Here is an 18192-nt window from a genome sequence, read left to right as displayed (position 1 = left end):
GGTCCAGGTTGGGTTTCTTTAGCAGTGGGGTTACCCTAGCCTGCTTAAATGAAGTGGGGAATAAACCAGAGTCAAGAGATGTGTTAATCATGTGAGTCAGTGTTGGTATGACTGCAGGAGAGATGGCTTGCAAGAGATGAGAGGGAATGGGATCGAGTGGACAGGTGGTTGCATAGCTAGATAGCACAAGTTTGGACACCTCAGACTCAGAGAGCTGAGAAAAAGAGGTGAGTGTGTGTGGTGTTGGTGGTGTATCTTGCGTGTTTGTTGTAGGTGCAGCAAATTGAGCACTGATTTTTGCAGTTTTGGTGCAAAAGAATGTAGCAAAGTCATCAGTAGTAAGTGTGGAGGATGCGGGTGGAGGAGGAGGATAGAGGAGGGAGGAAAATGTTTTAAAAAGTAGGCGAGGATTAGTGGCATTGTGGATTTTCAGACGGTAATATGTCTGCTTTGCCGAAGTAACCTCAGCTGAGAAAGAGGACAGAAGAGTTTGGTATGTTAAGAGCTGTGCAGGATTTTTAGTTTTCCGCCAAATTCTTTCTGCAGCTCGAAGTTTTGAGCGATGCTCACGGAGAGCATCCGAGAGCCAGGGTGCAGGAGGACTGGCACAGGCTGGCCTGGATGCAAGAGGACATAATTGGTCTAGACATGATGCTAGTGTGGAGCAGAGTGTATCAGTGGCACTGTTCGAATCAAGTGCAGAGAGTTTGCAAGATGGAGGAAGAGTCTGAAACAATGGTCGATAGTCTATTGGGTGAGAGAGATCGTAGGTTTCTGCGAAAGGTAACCAGTGTTGGAGTGTGTGGCGGCTCAGGAGTAATGTGGATGTTGAGAGACAGAAGGAAATGATCCGATATTTGTAGTGGAGTTACTATTGTTTGATCAGCGAAGCAGTGTCGTGTGTAAATAAGGTCTAGCTGATTACCTGATTTGTGGGTAGCAGAGGTAGGTGCTCTTTTTAGGTCAAAAGAGGCAAGCAGAGTCTGAAAGTCTGCAGCTTGCGGTTTGTCAACGTAAATGTTGAAGTCACCTAGCACCAACAAGGGAGTGTCAATATTAGAAAAAGATGAGAGAAGAACATCCAGTTCATCTAAGAAGTGACCTAATTTACCTGGTGGGCGGTAGATGACAACCACACTTATGTAGAAGGGGTGGGTAATGGTGACTGCATGGAATTCAAAGGAGCTGATTGTTGGCAGGGACGGTATCAGAGTAAATTTCCATTCTTTGGAAATTAGTAGTCCAGTCCCACCCCCTCTCCCTGTGTGACGAGGAGTGTGGGAAAAAGAGAAATTAGCAGAAAGAGTAGCATGTGTAGCAGTGTCCTCCGGCCTCAACCAGGTCTCAGTTAGAGCCATGAGATTATAGTCAGAATATGTAGCTATGGAGGTAATAAAATCTGCCTTGTTAACAGCTGATTGACAAATCCAGAGGCTCACGGAGAGAGAGAGTTGTGAAATAGCAGATACATGTATTGAACGGGTTGTGAGGATTACGCCTGCAGCGTACCTCCCGTGTTTTGCGAGTGTTAGTAGTGTAGTATTATCATACACAAATTGTACTTAAGCGATTGTACGCAGTTGTATTTAAAAATTTAATATCAATAAATTTTCTCTGAACCACCAGCAGGTGACAGCCTTTGTACTTTTATTTCGAGTGCAGATTGTATAAGTTTGGACACACTTTCTCATTCAAAGAGTTTTCTACCTCTTGAAGCTCACCATGAGCAAAAAGTGGCTGTATTGAAAAACCTAGAATATGACATATTTTCAGTTGCTTCACACTTTTTTGTTATGTATATAATTCAACATGTGTTTATTCATAGTTTTAATGCCTTCACTGAGAATCTATAATTTTTATAGTCATGAAAATAAAGAGAACTCTTTGAATGAGAAAGTGTGTCCAAACTTTTGGTCTGTACTGTATATAGTTAAAAATATATATATTTACTATTTTCCCAAGTGTATATAACTACAACTGTAAGAAAATACCAGCATTCGGTACATACTTCTAGTATTATCTTTGCTTGAAAAGACCCAATCTAATCCTGTTTATATGAAATGAGCCTGTTACCGAGCAGGTTTGAGCTACCAGAACTGTTGATGTGTCAACAACTCTCGGATAAGTTTTGAAGAATGAAGCGATCCTGGATCATGTCAAGTCATCAATAACCAAATCCAGCAACTGAGGAATCCATATACAAAGAACAGACCCTTCATCTGTTTCCAAAATATATTTTACAATAACCTAAAAAGTACCTAGAACAAGTCATGTTTGAAATTCTGACTAGACTCTAAACTTGTACACAAGCATTTGTGCAGCAGCTTTAGCTGGAATTTATTGTCTGTGTGGATGAGAGAGAGGGTCTCTGGTGATGTTCAAGGTTCTCCACCAGATTTAATAAACAAACACAGAGCTTACAGACCGAGGCAGACTGGCTCCCCATGGAGAGTGCAAATACAGCCTCATTTTCCAAGCACAAAAAGAAAGACAGCCATCTCTAAAAAGCTGTTCGCAGGGGAATCAAAGTGAAACGGATTTCAATCATTTTTCTTTTAAATCATTATACGCATATACAATTCTGATTTATGACAATATAGGCAAACTATATAAGACATACAAGTTTATATTTGGATTTCACATATATAAAATATATGTCATATAATTCAAAATATTGCGAAAATGGGCATTCAATTATATATGTTCAATTATATTGGCTATACTTGTATAAATGTTCATTCATGGCCACATATGAACATATAATAACATATAACATATTTGAACATATTTGTAATTCAAAAAATATATGTAAATGGCAAATATCTTGAAATATACAGTCAAGCCAGAAATTCCTCATGAATAATTTCATTTTTAACTGTATGTTGCATTAATGACATATATTTTATGTATGTTAAATCCACACACAAAACTAATATGTCATATATGTAATTTGCATATATTTCAATAAATCAGATTTCAAAATGGGTACCCTTGCAACAAAATATGCAGCATTACATCACCAAATTATAGACTCAAAGCAGGACTGTAGGGGAAAAGTGTGCCATCTGGAATAGGGTCTTAGTCATGAGTGACCTTAGCTGCATTACTCAGTGTATTGGTCTGGATCTGGGTCCTTGCACATGGTCTCGCATACTGTAGAACTACAGCTTATTTACAGCTTGCCTCGTGTAATCACCCATTTAGACAGGAAGAGATGGTCTGATTGAAATGTAATGCAATTTACAGATTACTGTACAAAGGTAATGATGACATGCAGAGGAGGAGATGAGCTGTTTATTTTATTTCCCTGGAAATGATTGAACATTGTAAACTCCTATAAAGCCTATCCAAGGTCTTCTTTTAGTGAATACAAAAAATTATATCTTAACAAATGTACAAATTGTTTTTAAAGATATGGGAAACGACACAATACAGTTTTTTATAACATGAAGATGTTTACATCTCAAATTTAGATAATTTACTATTTCCTCTGTGATTAATACCAGTCAATTGCTATCTAACATTTGAGTAAAATTCTTACACTCTCTTATTCAATCACTTATCGGATGAGAAAAAACATATTCAAGCACAACTAAATTATTTCCTGATTATATGTTAAAGTTTTATTAAGTGAAATGATATTTGTGCAACATTAGTAATGCCACTATTATCTTTAATCCACAACAACATTCCTTCCACACATGCAGGCACAAGCTGACTTGTTTGATTAAAATGGAGAGAGATAGAGAGAGAGAAAGAGAGCGAGAGAGAGATAGAAAGAGGACGATTATGTTGATTAATTCATCATAATGATGTTTGTGCCAATCCTGGGTGCTGCATGCAACATAAAAACACAAGATTCCATTCATGTATTTAATCTCATTGGAAAATATTGACTTTCAATAAATTTCCAACATCTGACATAAATGATTATTTGACTATTATGTTCTAGACTGTTGTGAATGGGTTCAGGACTGTTTGCAGGCTGTGGATCAAAGAAAATAATGTTTTAAATAACAGCCCATTGTTTTTTGTTTGATATAAGCTCATTGTGTCATTAGAAGCCACATCATGTATTCATTTAGTTTTCAAAAAAAAAAAAAAATATATATATATATATATGTTCAGCAGAAAAAAAATAACTTTAAAAAAGCAAATAGTGAGTAAATGATAATTTTTGGTGAACAATCCTTTTAAGAAGTAATAAGTGTATCAAATTAATATAAATTAAATGCAACATAAGAAATGAGACACCCTGAAAAACTAACTCTAAGCAGCTTCTGGCATAAGAATGTAAGCATGAAAAGTGGCCCCGTTGGATGCCACTGAAGTAGTGGAATGACAGTGATGATTAGGATCAGACACGTGTCTTACCATCTTTTTTTCTTCATCTATTCCTCAAAAATATCAATGAATGTCTTCCTTCTAAATGACAGTAGTTACTTTCAAAGTGAGCTGCCACTCTGGCTGGCAGATAAAACAGAGATCTTTTAACTCTTTCACTCCCAGCATTTTTTTAAGTTGCCAGTTACTACATTTTTGATGATTTTCACCTAAATTTAACAGCCCTCACAGAACCAGCTACCTGATTTTAAATATTTGTAATACAACAAACTTCAAACAAAACATCTAAAGTACCCCATTATGATTTTTCACATATTGAGCTGCATAATAAAAATCTAAGTGCATGGTGCAGATCATCTATAAGCTGGATTCCACCAAAGCTCTCTAAAGTGAAGTAGGTGTGGAAGGAGGTAGCGGCTTTTATGGTTATGTAAACAATAATAATATTTTATATTATAATCCTTACATTTTTCATATTTGAATAAATATGTATGTGCAGCTGCACATCCCTTTGTGTGTAATACGCAATGCATGTAGCTGGTCAATGGCATGGTCTAATTCAGCTGCCTCAAAACAACAATTCGCAATAACACACCTCCTTTACAGACAGAAATGGGCGCAAATGCAATTGCTATTTAAACAACGTAGCTCAGGATGTGAAAATGATACCTGCACTGGGCTGAACTAGCAAAAAAACACTTCTGATAACTCCCTGGACAAGCCTATGTAGGTTTGTAACAAATCTGTATAACACAAATCAGGGCAGAGTAGAGCTCTCAAAGAGTGGAAGTTTAGAGAGACCAGGTCTTTGAACGAACCATGAGAAAATAAGTGATGCCTGAGAAAAATGCTTATATTAGAAGAAAAAAGAATTAGAAGTTGCAAAAACCTCTAAATACCATCTGAAATTTTCTTCTAATATTAGCGTTTTCTCAGGCTCCTTTGTCCTAATTCAAAAATGTCACTTTTATAGCAAAGTTCCCATCCCAGTTTTATAGCAAAGTTTCCATCACTTTTAACATAAAATAACTGTACATGGACATACTGTAAAAATGCTCAATGTAAGAGAAAAGTACTGATGGCACTGAGAGGTTTTTGCATCTGAACTCATATATATATATATATTCATATATATATTTATACAACAGTTCTGTCTGGTTCTTGAATCTGATTGGCTGATAGGCGTGCAATATTCTGTAGATAACAGCACTGGTCCAGCCTCTTCACCCTTCACCCTTTTGTATTATTCCACCCACATACAGCAACAAGCAGAGGTCACTCTACAGTTTGACAAATATTGCTGCTGTTGGACAACATAATGTAATTTTGAGTCTTTTTAGTAAAAAATGTTGTTGTTTTGATTGCAAATATGTAGTTTATGTATAAGGATAGTGCCTATTTTAAAAATATTTATAATTTCTGAGAGACAGAGCGATTCAGTGGCTATTAGCCTGTCATTAAGCAGAGCAAAGACGGTTGCTGTTGTCCATCCACAAAATGTCGGCAGAGACCACATTAAAATCCCTTGGATTAGGAAAAACCCATCATAATTTTAAACTACAGCTGATCAAATCATTATAAAACTGGTGAGTGACTTTTTCAGTTGATCTCTCCCTTTTGTATGTTGTAGTGCTGTATTTATACCATAGTAATTGCTGTGTATTGACTGCAGACTAGTTCAGTAAACAGAAAGAAAGGAAAAATGCCTGAATGTGTTCAGCGTTTTTCCTTTACAAAGACAACAGTTTTATGGTAGTGATTGTGTTGTTTCGCAATTAAAACTGGCATCCAAATAGATATTCAGAAGAATTCAGAGATGACTGAATGACAAATGTTGCTGGACTGACCTGTCTGTCTTCTTCTTCTCATCTTCCAGTGCTCGGAGTGTATGCTGCAGACGGTCTGTCAAGATCTCCAGCTCCTGGGTCAACTTGTACTCCTCACGAAACTGCTCCCCAAGTAACACAAGGTCACGGGTGGCATCATGAAGAGGGATGTCACTCAGGTAAAGCCCTCTCCTCGTCAGGTCATCCAGATTCATAACACTGATATATGTAAATCACAGGACACTGGATCAGGCCCATCAATTAGGAAGTCAAAATGTCAATTAGAAAAAAGTTTATCTGCAAAAGAATCTAATTAATTAATAAAACATTTCTGTAAGAAAATATTTCCAGCACATGTATTTTAATAAGTTGTCCAAGTTCTGTGAGCACGCCATGGGGATTATTGCTGTTTCTTAAAAAAAAAAAAAAAAATGAATAAACGATTCAATCTAAACCAGCAGGAAGGACACAGATTATTCTAGCAGTCATGTTTGCCAGTGAAAGAGTGTCTGAACCAAGTGACCTGTTCATTTTACTGTAAGTGGACTCATCTCATCTCAGACAGACACTAGCATGAGATAAGGTATTAGCAAACATAGTGCTTGAAATGAAAAAAAAAAAACTCCCCTGGGATTTGGCTTTTAAGCTGCATATAGAAAGGCTGGAATGTGAACATTTTAGATAGTGGCCCAACTGCTGCTTATAACTCCTCCTTTATAACAATAAAAACATTGCTAACCATTTTTTGATCTAAGAAGCAATGGACAAAAATGAACATATTGGATAAATAACAAAAACATTTTGTATAAATGAATGACATGTCCACATGCACTTCGAAAACTGAAAATGTCTCTTAAAATTTGAATCTATGTTGTTGTCCTTAATATATAGTCAAGTTAATTTAGTCATATTTTTACAGTGAGAAAGAAAGAAAGAAAGAAAGAAGGAAAGAAAGAAAGAAAGAAGGAAAGAAAGAAAGAAAGAAAGAAAGAAAGAAAGAAAGAAAGAAAGAAAGAAAGAAAGAAAGAAAGAAAGAAAGAAAGAAAGAAAGAAAGAAAGAATTTAAATTAAAATTTAAACCTCGGATATGTGGTAACATTTTTTTTTTTTTGCCCTTATTTTTTTATCTACCTTGGCGAGCACAGGAATAGGATGTTCTCCGTCTCAGGAAGTGAGATCATTTGGCCCTTTAGTCTAAGGCAGCTGATCTCTGTTCCTGTGAGTTCATCTTCATTCTCCGCCGTCTCTACATTTAGCAGGCCCTCCTACATGAAAGCAAAACCACACCTTGTGTCATGCGGTTTAATCACAATTTTTTCATATATTTTACAAGCATTGCAGTCCACCTGTATTGCTGCATCTTATGTAAATGTGTGATTTGCACATTCCAGATTATTGATTGTTTTCATTATTGATGTAGCAATGATTTTGCTATCTCTATGATAGTCTATGATGTGTTCTTCATTGGAGTGAATAATATGTTTCTGGGTTATTATGTTGTTTGTTCTATTCTTTTAAGCCTAATTGATTCAAAATATCTTCTTTTTGTGTTCAATGGGTAAAAGAAACTCTAACAGATTTAGAATATAAAAGGTTGAGAGTGAGCAAATGATTCAAAAACTTTTATTTGGGGGGAAATTATTCCCTTAAACAACCATATTGTATATAACCATATTCCATATTAAACAAAAACAAGATTTATGACACATATCATTAAAGAAGGCTTCATATTTACACATGAATTAATCACCAGCTGACCCAAACCCTATTGAAAGCTTCTGGGGAATAATGGAGTACATTTTTCAGGGTGGCAAAAAAGCAGTATATGAACCACACATTAGAGTTTGCGGTTTGATATCAGACGGTACGTAATGTGGTTTGGGCAGACAGACCTTACTCCGCAGCACAAAGACAGTGTTGATGTGAGACAGGATGCCATGGAAACTGAAGTCTATATGCGGCCGAACCAGAGAGAACACTGAGGACAGGTTACAGACGCCAGGCTGCAGCTGGAAGAGGACACAATTTGACATTTACATCCATCACATGTTACATATATCTCTGATTTTATATTTATAGCAGAAACCATAGTCCCACTTTATTTTAAGTGGCCTTATTGACCTTATTTTTTCAAGTAGGAGTGGGCGCAGCCATTGAAACCTAATTGTCCTGAGACTTCCGCTCTCATGCTGCTTGATGTTGCAAATACAGGTATTTTCTTATTTCATTATTTGGGGCTGTACCATATTGTAAAAAAAAATGAAATTGCCATTGATTTTTTTTGTTATAGATACAGTTTCGCAAGATGGTTTGAATTGCACAAATTGAGGGTTTTCTAGGCAATCAGGTACAGAAATTGAATAATCAAATTGCAAATAAATGCTTTTCATACTTTGCTTTGTCTCATTTCTAGTCTGAATATCTAAAAATTCTTAGATCAAATAAAAATATGGTTTAAATAATCTTATTTTTGCTTTGAAATATAGATATTTGGACTAGAAACAAGACAAAAATTCTTATTAAGTAAAATGTGTATTTTTGCATAAATCGCATAAATAATTAATTATTAATGCAATTAATACAATTCAACTTTGTTATTTCAAACATCAAGATTGTTTGTGTCCAAATGTTTTAAACTCTTGAAATGCTCAGTCACAAGCCATAAAAACACATACAAATGCTAAACTTTTAACACCCTTATGGTTAAAATTAGTAGTGCCTCCTGGTCAATACAATTCAGGCTCAAGATTGCATATTTTGCGATGTGACGGTTTTTGATGCACACACTTGCAATATTAATGCGGAATATGCACAATATTCTGTGCAGCCCTAACATTAAGATTTTTTTTGTATTTAGTTTTTTTATTGTATTTGATTACATTCATTTCCTCTATAGGCAAATGAAATGGAAGTCCTAAAACAATCACTAAAAAGAGTTAAGAATAAGGTGAATACTCTACATGCTTGTTTAATGCTTGATTCTCATTGGCTGATGAACATTCTAAGGTGTGATATTTTCAGGACCACCTAAAGTCGTTCTAGGCAGTTTTTTTTTGTCTGTCCACAGCACATAGCAGCAAAAGTCACTTAATAGCTGGGCAAAATTTATTTTTGAATAGACAAACCTGTGGCAAGACTCTGAAGATGGCGTTGCCACACTGTGTTAGCATGAGGTCCTTGTCGAACATCAGGTGAAAGGGGAAAGCCTTGCAGAAGGTGTATGGACTGATTCGTGTCTCTTGAGTCCCATTCTCCTCAAAACCATCCAAGTCTTCATAAAACGCCTCCTCCTCCGAGTCCTTCTCCTCAATCAGGAACTTAATGTGATCACATTCTTCGCTCTTCGGCTGAATGACCTGGTACACCCCCACAAATAACAGATTTAGAATCTCATTTGGGGATTTGCATTTCCTGTTATTAAACAAGGAACCCCACGGTGTGAAGAAAACAGAAAGAAAATGCTGGAAGTAATGCTGAAAGAAAGTGATGGGATGATAAAACTAAACCTATACTGAAATAAAATAAATCATAAACAAGAAAATACTTTTTTACTTATTTGAGATGATCTACATGAGCCTGTAAGTACATTTGCTAACACAAGTAATACAAAAACATTCCTGTTGGTGGTAGGGATGGGTGAGGAGGTTGTTGGTTGGGTGAGTGGCAGCGATCGCGGATCGCTGGGTGGTTGGCGCGAGCCCTTGATAATGTCTCTGGAGCCCCCCTAAATGTATGGGCCCTTAGAATGGTCCTAACTCCCCAACCCCTTTACTTTTACTCTTTACTCCTTTACGTTCATGGATAAGGAAACGGTGTTGTGTGCATACATATTTCATTTTGTTAGTTAAGTGCAAAGATTTGTTTCAAAACTAGTCCTAAATTCAGTTCTAATTTCTAGCAAACAAAAAAATTAACAATAATAACGAAGTGTGGTTGAAAAACTGAGTTATATCCAAACAAACATCCTATTCCTAGGTGACACACACTGTATCCATAGTGACGCATACTGTATGTCTCCAAAACCCAACAAGTGGACAAATCTAAACTTGTTTTTATTGAAACAAATATAAATATGCATATAATAAATATTACTGCAACCAATAATAACATTATACAAATGTAAATTGTCATGAATAAACTGAAAAAAGCCCCCTGAGATGAAGAAGGCATGAGGTTGTGGTTTTTATATTTATGTAGAAAAAAAATTGTAACATTTCCATCCTTAAATTTTTTCATATGTAAAGATATTTGTGTATTGCTGTACATCTTGTGTGTATTAAGCAAAGTGTAAGCGTTTGAACCCACATAGGCGCATAACTAACGCGCTCTGTGCTGGACTTTAGATGGTTAGATTTTCGATGGTCAATGGCGCAATCTATTTCAGTTCCTCAAAATAGCAACGCGCCAACAATTAACTTTAACACACCTCTATTTTAGACCAGCATGCCCATAAGTCCACGAAGTGGCATGAATTGATTTGCTATTTAAACAATGTGGTGCAAAATGTGAAAATTAGGGCAGCACTGGTCTAAAAAAAAGCAACAAATTGCGGCAAACACGTCTTGCGCCTTATTGCAGTGGGTGTATGATAGGGTCTAAAGTGTGAAAAAAAAAACACAATTTCTAACCTTTTTTGTTGTCTGTGTATGCAGAGATCCCACAATATAAATGCTATAAATTTTATGACTAAATTAAAATTTAAACAACAATGTGGATCAAATATCACAAAGGCTTTAACAGAAGTATTATACAATGTTAGATTAAAGATTAGATTAAATGTTAGATTTCAATCCTCAAAACGTGGCCCCAGTCATTTCCATGGTAATGCGTTCAATGTAACCTTGATTTCAAGGAGTAAAAATTATTTTGGTTGTAAACAGATTTATACTTTCCAAAATCACTATAAAGAAGACAAAAGACAGTGTCGAGTGGTCTAATGGTCTCTTGTGATTCTTTTGTTATGTGTTATGTGTTAAGTGTCCAAAGTCAGCAATCTCATTTCTCAGTCCTTGCGTAGCATGTAGACTAAGCAAAGAGAAATTACAGCTTTAAGTGGCTCTGAGTGTTTAATCATCAATGTTTAGCATAATAAAATATGAAAATAGTTTTGTATTTTTTTTTTACACAGAGCAGAGCATTGCATCGGTCTCTCTGTTTTCCATGAAACCTCCCTTTTTTACTGTAGATATAATATCATGAAGCCGCATGCAGAGAAGCTGTTGTTTTTTTCTCTCAGCTTGAAGTTGAGCCCATTTTACTGACGTCAAGTCTCTGTCTCTTTGCCCTGCCATCTCCATGACGACGATAGCTAACATTTTTTCAACAAGTCAGGTGTTGCGTTTCGAGGGTCTGTCGATTGGACTCCCTCATTTCACACTAAGCCCAGATGGAGAGAGAGAGAAAGAGAGAGAGAGAGAGGAATGGAAAGAGCAGTCTGCTGTCTAGGGGATGATTAGCTCTTATTGGGTGAGTGGGATTTATTTGGAAAATAAGGCAGAGACTGAAAGCGGTGACAAAGGATAAACCGCAGGGAGTTCATCATAATGTTGTTTATCGATGCGTCCTGCTCAGTAAGAATGAGACTAAACCTACCTCTGGTTTACATCAAATTGTGTTTTGACCATTGTAGAATTTAACACTTGCACTATAATGTCTGTTTTAAAATTACATTCTGCATTTAATTTGGAATCAGATTAGTCTCAAAAGAAATTCATGCAAAAGACACGATGTACACATGCTTAGCCAAATTCACGTGCATAAAACCAAATTCATAAAAATATTTATTTATATTCTCAAAAAAATTTCACGTGCACAAAACAAAAATACATTTTCATAAAATACGTTTCACAAATGCAAAACACGATTTGCAAATGTAAAAGAGTGTACAAAAAGTTTTGAATGTTTAAAACTTGCGAGTTCATCCTGAATGAGAATGTGCAAATCCTCTTTCACGTACGACTCCCCCTGGATACGTGTGTGTGTATTTTTGAGACTCTCCTGGCAGAGGCAGGGCAAGTCGTACCTTTAAGCCAATCAGATGAGAGCTGTAGTCAATGACACCAACTCTGCGCTTCATTTGCACAGCTTGTTTACATTCATTGGATATAATCAGGGCCAGAGTGGGACTCCTTTTCAGCCCTGGAGTTTCAAGCCTTCAACCGGCCCACATCAGTTCACGACTGACTATATTAAAATAAGGTCATTTCCAATACAGTTTCTAATTACACTATCAAGTCTTTTTAAAGAAAACAGCTGCTTTAGAACTTCAAATGTTCAACAACCTTACAATTTTATATGTCTTAACAATAAGAAGATGGATGGATAAAAAGAGTGAGGCTATGGTCAAATAATTAAACAAATGAAAACAAGTGCGACTGCTGCTTTCTCCGTTTGCCATGCTGGAGAGAAACAGTCTGCGCAAATGAAGCGCAGAGTTGGTGTCATTGACTACAGCTCTCATCTGATTTGCTGAAAGGTACGACTTGCCCTGCCTCTGCCAGGAGAGTCTCAAAAATACACACACACACGTATCCAGGGGGAGTCGTACGTGAAAGAGGATTAGCACATTCTCATTCAGGATGAACTCGCAAGTTTTAAACATTCAAAACTTTTTGTACACTCTTATACATTTGCATTTGTGAAACGTATTTTATAAAAATGTATTTTGATTTTGTGCACGTGAAATTTTTTTGTGAATATAAATAAATATTTTACGCACTTAAATTTGATTTTATGCACGTGAATTTGGCTACGCATGTGTACATCGTGTCTTTTGCGTGAATTATTATTGAGTCTAATCTGTCTCTATAATTTAAGCATTGATACAGTTGAAGTCAGAATTATTAGCCCTCCATTTTTTTTCTCCAATTTCTGTTTAAGAGAAGGAAGATTGTTCAACACAATTTTAAACATTTATATTTATGCATTTTGCAGATGCTTTTATCCAAAATTACACCCTTGAAGACACACCCGGGGAGCAGTTGGGTGTCCATAGTTGCTCAAGGGAATCATCTCAGCTGTGGTATTGAGGTGGATATTCCCACCAACAATCCCTGCTGGTACCAATACTCAAACCTACTGTATGACCTTTGGATTACAAGTCCAACTCTCTCACCATCAGGCCATGGCTTGCCTATATTAGTGCTATGACTGTATTTACTAGTATTCAGCTTAAAGTTCAATATATAGGCTTAACTAGGTTAATTAGATTAATAAGGCAATGGGCTCTATACACAGCTAGTGTTTTTCCACCAATGTTTTATGTGACTATTTTCAATTCCATAAGGGTCCTTTTACAGCATTGATGTAATGTAATTCAGATATAATCAGTTAAATAGACTTAAGCATTCATTTGGTTGTTAAAGCGTAAAAAAAGACGAAAACCATTTAAACGCTGCACCGTCATTAGCTGTGTAATTTTATATGGATGACAATTCACCGGAAGCCCTGGCTGGCTGACTGAAATTAAAAGTCTGTGTGCAAATACCCCACGTCTGTAGCCATTCGAAAAAGAAAAAAAATGCTTAAGTGGGCTAAAAATATTGAAAAAAATATATAAAAATAAGAATAAGAAAAATAAGAAAAAAAATATAATAGAAATACTGTGAAAAATTCCTTGCTCTATTAAACATTATTTGGAAAATATGTAAAAAAAAAAAAAAAAAACTGTAAGCTGTTGCATACAGTATGTTGAGTAAATTATTTGTGGAATAAGGTTACTTTTTAAAAAATGCTATCGTGCTAAATTACCATTTAAACAGTTTTACAGCTCAAATAATACAAAGGTTTTAATTTACAAAATATTAAATGTAAAAAAATAAATAAATATTAAATATCTTTAAAGCATTTTATTGAACTAAATAAAAAATAATTAAACTAATTGACTTACTCAAAAATATACTTTTTTGAAGTAGTGAAATGTAAAGAATGTTTGAAATGCTTCAAAGTAATTCTACTGAAAATGACAAATTTTTTTAAAGCACATTTTGTTCATTTAGTGCCCCCAAGATGAAAAGTAGCCACTAATTTTGTAGAAAAGGCATTGCATCTTGGTGTCTGCATCACATTACATTCATAATAGGGATTTATGTACATAAATATATATATGTATATGTATATTAAATGTAAAGATTCTACTTTAAAGTTTTTGGTGAAAATGTCAAATTATGGTTACAGTAATGTTCCAGTGCCATTCATACTGTATGTTAAATGGAACTAACACACTTTTCCTCTGTGTATTTACACACTTTTCCTCCCTGTATTTACTAAAATGAATAAAAGAATAAGTGACAATATTACATTTTATTACAAAAAATGTATAATTGCAATTGATTTGTATTTGGGGGCTGCACTGTTATGAGTGATCCTTAGACTTTAATTTAATTAAATCCTTAGTATTTTAATATGTAATCAAATGATCTACAGAATGGATGATATATATGATGTAAATTATTATTAAAACATTTAGACAACATACATGCATGCGTGTGCATGTGTGTGCTGTGTGTGTGTGTGTGTACGCGTACATGCGCACATTTGTTTGTTTGTGTGTGCGGGTGTGTGTGTGTGTGTATGCATGCGTGTGTGTGTGTGTGTGTGTGTGTGTGTGTGTGTGTGTGTATGTGTCCGTGTCTGCTACAGTAAGTTTGCATCCAAAGATGCAAATAAAATTTATGCGCATAACTAGAATATCGCACATAAAACATGCGAATAAACCAGTGTTTTCATCCAAGTAGTCAAAGAGAACAAAATCATCACTTCCTAATGAACTGGCGCCAAATATCAACAGTGAAAACAAAATTTGCTGCGATAGAAAAACCTTCGTGAATATTTTCTTTGTTTAATAAATGACTAAATGACGCCTCACAAGACAATGCTGGCACACTATGAACGCATGGTGGCGTTAGAAGGCGTCAGACGTGGAGCACAGGCACACTTGACAGTTCTGGAGATCATTAATGATATAATAACACTAATGCCGAGTTCAGACTGCATGATTTTGAAAGTAGTCATGTCACAGATGTTTTCATACTGCATGACTCTCTGTGCTAGCGTTTTGTCGCTGCTTTGTTTACACTACAGGATGGATTTGTAGGATGCATGACTTTAAAATAGGAAGAATCGCCGACAACATCGTCCAAACTATAAACAACCAAAAACACGTAGTATATCTTTTGTTATTAACAACATAACGGGAAAGAAGCCTTTAGTGGGGTAGAAAATGTACATATCTGCTCACCTGGGCTTAAAGAGAATTAGCCATTTTTCCTTAACTTTCTTTTTTGACTCGGTTGTGGTATTGCTCACAAGATTTGAATCGCCAACAGCTACAAACATTTAACATGCCAAATATCTCACAGGCAATGATGACTCATCTGCGATTCTTTCAGATCACGTCTTTGATAGTTCACACTGTGTGATTGTTACTCGCGTGCACAAGTACCGATTTGCCCGTGATTTCGGGCATTTGTCGGCGATTTCTCAAAACCTGTCGGTTAGTCAAAATCGGGGCTAAAATCATGCAGTCTGAACTAATACTGAAACGGTTAAGACATTTTAGAATGACCAAAACGACATTTCAGATGTTTTACAATGTGCTCTGCCTGCTGGTTTGTCCATCCACACACATTTTAATGATCACATGATCTCTAATAACAAAATCACATAACATTTTTTAATGCGCATACTGGAATTTGCTTGGGAAAAGTGTTTCCATTATAGTTTATGCGCATCTTTTCTTATCAAATAAAAAGTTTATTCTGCTCAGATATGCGCATATGTTTTTTTGTGTTTTTGTGCATATGTTTATGCGCATCTTGGCATTTCCATCAACCCATTTTTTATATGTATTTCCAAAATGAGCATAAAAATAGGTGGATGGAAACGTAGCTATTGTTATATTTAATATGATTTTGTTGTGTATTAACTAATATGACCATATTAATCTACCAGGAAAATTTGTATGTGATCATGATCAATGCTCAAGCCAACCTTCATCTCAATCTCAGTTCCGTGAATCTGCTGTGCAACCGTCTTGATGATCCCTATGACGATGTCCTGAAGACCCTCTCTCTCAGAGTAATAGTGGAGAATAAGGTTGTTCCCCTTCTCTGCATCCGTGCAGCGGAAGGAGGGAGCACGCATGCCAGGATAGATAGTGCCCAGATGGTCATGTAATGCATCCAGATTCTGAAAGAGAGAACAAGATGATCTGAATGTGGTAATGCAAAGAGAAGATTTTTGCTTAGCCCGACAAAAAAATAAAAAATCCATATCCAGGCAGTCACATAGTTAGCAAAGTAAAAAGCTTTTATGCTAAGACAGGGTTGCATAATAACAAACACCACCATGTATCAACTCAAACGGGCAGAAAGTTCCATTAAATTTAATACATATGGCAAAAGGCAGTATTTAATTAAATTAAATTTATTAATATTTATATAAATATTCAATATTTAAAAACGGTTGAAAATATACTGCTCATTATAGTCTATTACAAAGTTGACTGGATATAATATGCGTCTGTAATTGTGTGAGTACAATAAAATGGATGTTAGACTGTGGGTATTCTGTGTGTACTCAAAATGTTATGTGTGTATAATACTGTACTGGAATACTGGGAATTTGAAAGGGAACGTGTATGGAAACTTTTTTCCCCATAAAAAAACACCTGAATTTTTTTTTTTTGTAAACAAACCAGCATTTAAACAGTTATAAATCTGAAAAATGTTTGGTGTTTGTTATAATTAGATCTGCTTTTGATGAAAATACTAAAATCAGTGTAAAATAAAATAATAATATATAATATTTATTTTTGGACATGGACCTTTTTGTCCACTTAAAAAAAGAAGATTATATTATATTATATTATATTATATTATATTATATTATATTATATTATATTATATTATATTATATATATTTAATGATAAAATCACTTTTACTAGACTATGTTACATGGAATGTTTGAAATAGGGAACAGTCAGTATTGCTTGTGCCATTTTCTCAACATTGCTACTGATGATTTTTGGCTGATAAAAACAGAAGCCTCTTACTTGTAAGAATTCACGGACATTGGAGCCCAACACTCGCAGGATGGTGTCGTACCCAGATTCCTGACAGAACTCAAAAAACATTTTCCCAAACATTTGCAAGATACCACCGGCATCCATTTCTATAAGAAAAGAAACCACATTTTTTCAATTACACTACATAATTTCACTATATTTTAAAGTTATAACATATAACGTGTGAGCTAAAAAGAAAAGAAGTTATTTATCCATCTTTAAAAACTAAAAAATCTAAGATAAACACTCTTACTTAGAACTTTGCTTGCAGCAGCCACAAGGTCATATGTTTTGGCATCTTCATAGATAATTCTGACCAGAAACTGTCCCTCTACATCAACCTGAGCCTCTCTCCTGAAATAAAAAAAATGAATAAATGAATGAATGAATTAATTAATTAATAAAGTAATTAATTAATTAAACAAAACAGATTTTGAAAAAGTAATTATTTTTTAATTATCAAATTAAAAACATTTTTTACACTTAAAATGTAGCTTATAGGACTCAAAATGATGACCAAATGGCAGTTCAGCCAAAAAGTCGCATTAGAATCATGAAGGGAAAACGCTTGTAAAAACAAAACCTAAAAATAGAAATAGAAACATCATTAATCACGTCTGGTACAGTGCACTGAGATACGTTGCTAACCTTGAGATAATACTGAACGCGGCTAAAAAAACGCTGCAGTGACTGAGTCCAACTACTTTAACATTGCCAGAACACAGAGTGAGACTCAAGCTCATGACTTGAGAATAAACAGGCTCTAAAACATATGTTTACCTTAAGAACAGCTGTGACTTGAAAAGACTGCTCTTAAAAGTCATGTCAAAGAGAAGGAGGAAGTTAAATAAAGCTGAACTCTCTGTGCAATAGGAAAAAGTTGTACGCATATTATGACCTCACCCCACGACATTGTGTACGTGATTTCTCATGCTGTAAACTAATGAAAAAGAGCA

The 18192-nt window shown here is 35.3% G+C and overlaps 2 protein-coding genes across 5 annotated transcripts in view; both read right to left on the bottom strand.

Annotated features, from left to right (window-relative positions):
- Positions 1 to 18192, bottom strand: part of LOC137490010 (uncharacterized) — a 692802-nt gene that overhangs the window by 577096 nt on the left and 97514 nt on the right. The gene's annotated exons all lie outside the window — the stretch shown is intronic.
- Positions 1 to 18192, bottom strand: part of gucy1b1 (guanylate cyclase 1 soluble subunit beta 1) — a 37622-nt gene that overhangs the window by 18381 nt on the left and 1049 nt on the right. The window contains 7 exon segments of the mRNA NM_001251945.2: positions 6192 to 6389; positions 7302 to 7435; positions 8063 to 8179; positions 9296 to 9526; positions 16161 to 16358; positions 17225 to 17343; positions 17490 to 17590. Of these exon segments, the coding sequence (NP_001238874.1) occupies positions 6192 to 6389; positions 7302 to 7435; positions 8063 to 8179; positions 9296 to 9526; positions 16161 to 16358; positions 17225 to 17343; positions 17490 to 17590 (1098 nt within the window).

This window comes from Danio rerio, chromosome 1 (genome assembly GCF_049306965.1).
Source record: "Danio rerio strain Tuebingen ecotype United States chromosome 1, GRCz12tu, whole genome shotgun sequence".
Lineage (NCBI taxonomy): Eukaryota > Metazoa > Chordata > Actinopteri > Cypriniformes > Danionidae > Danio > Danio rerio.
Note: the sequence above shows the minus strand (reverse complement) of the source record. Positions and strands in the feature narration are given on the sequence as shown.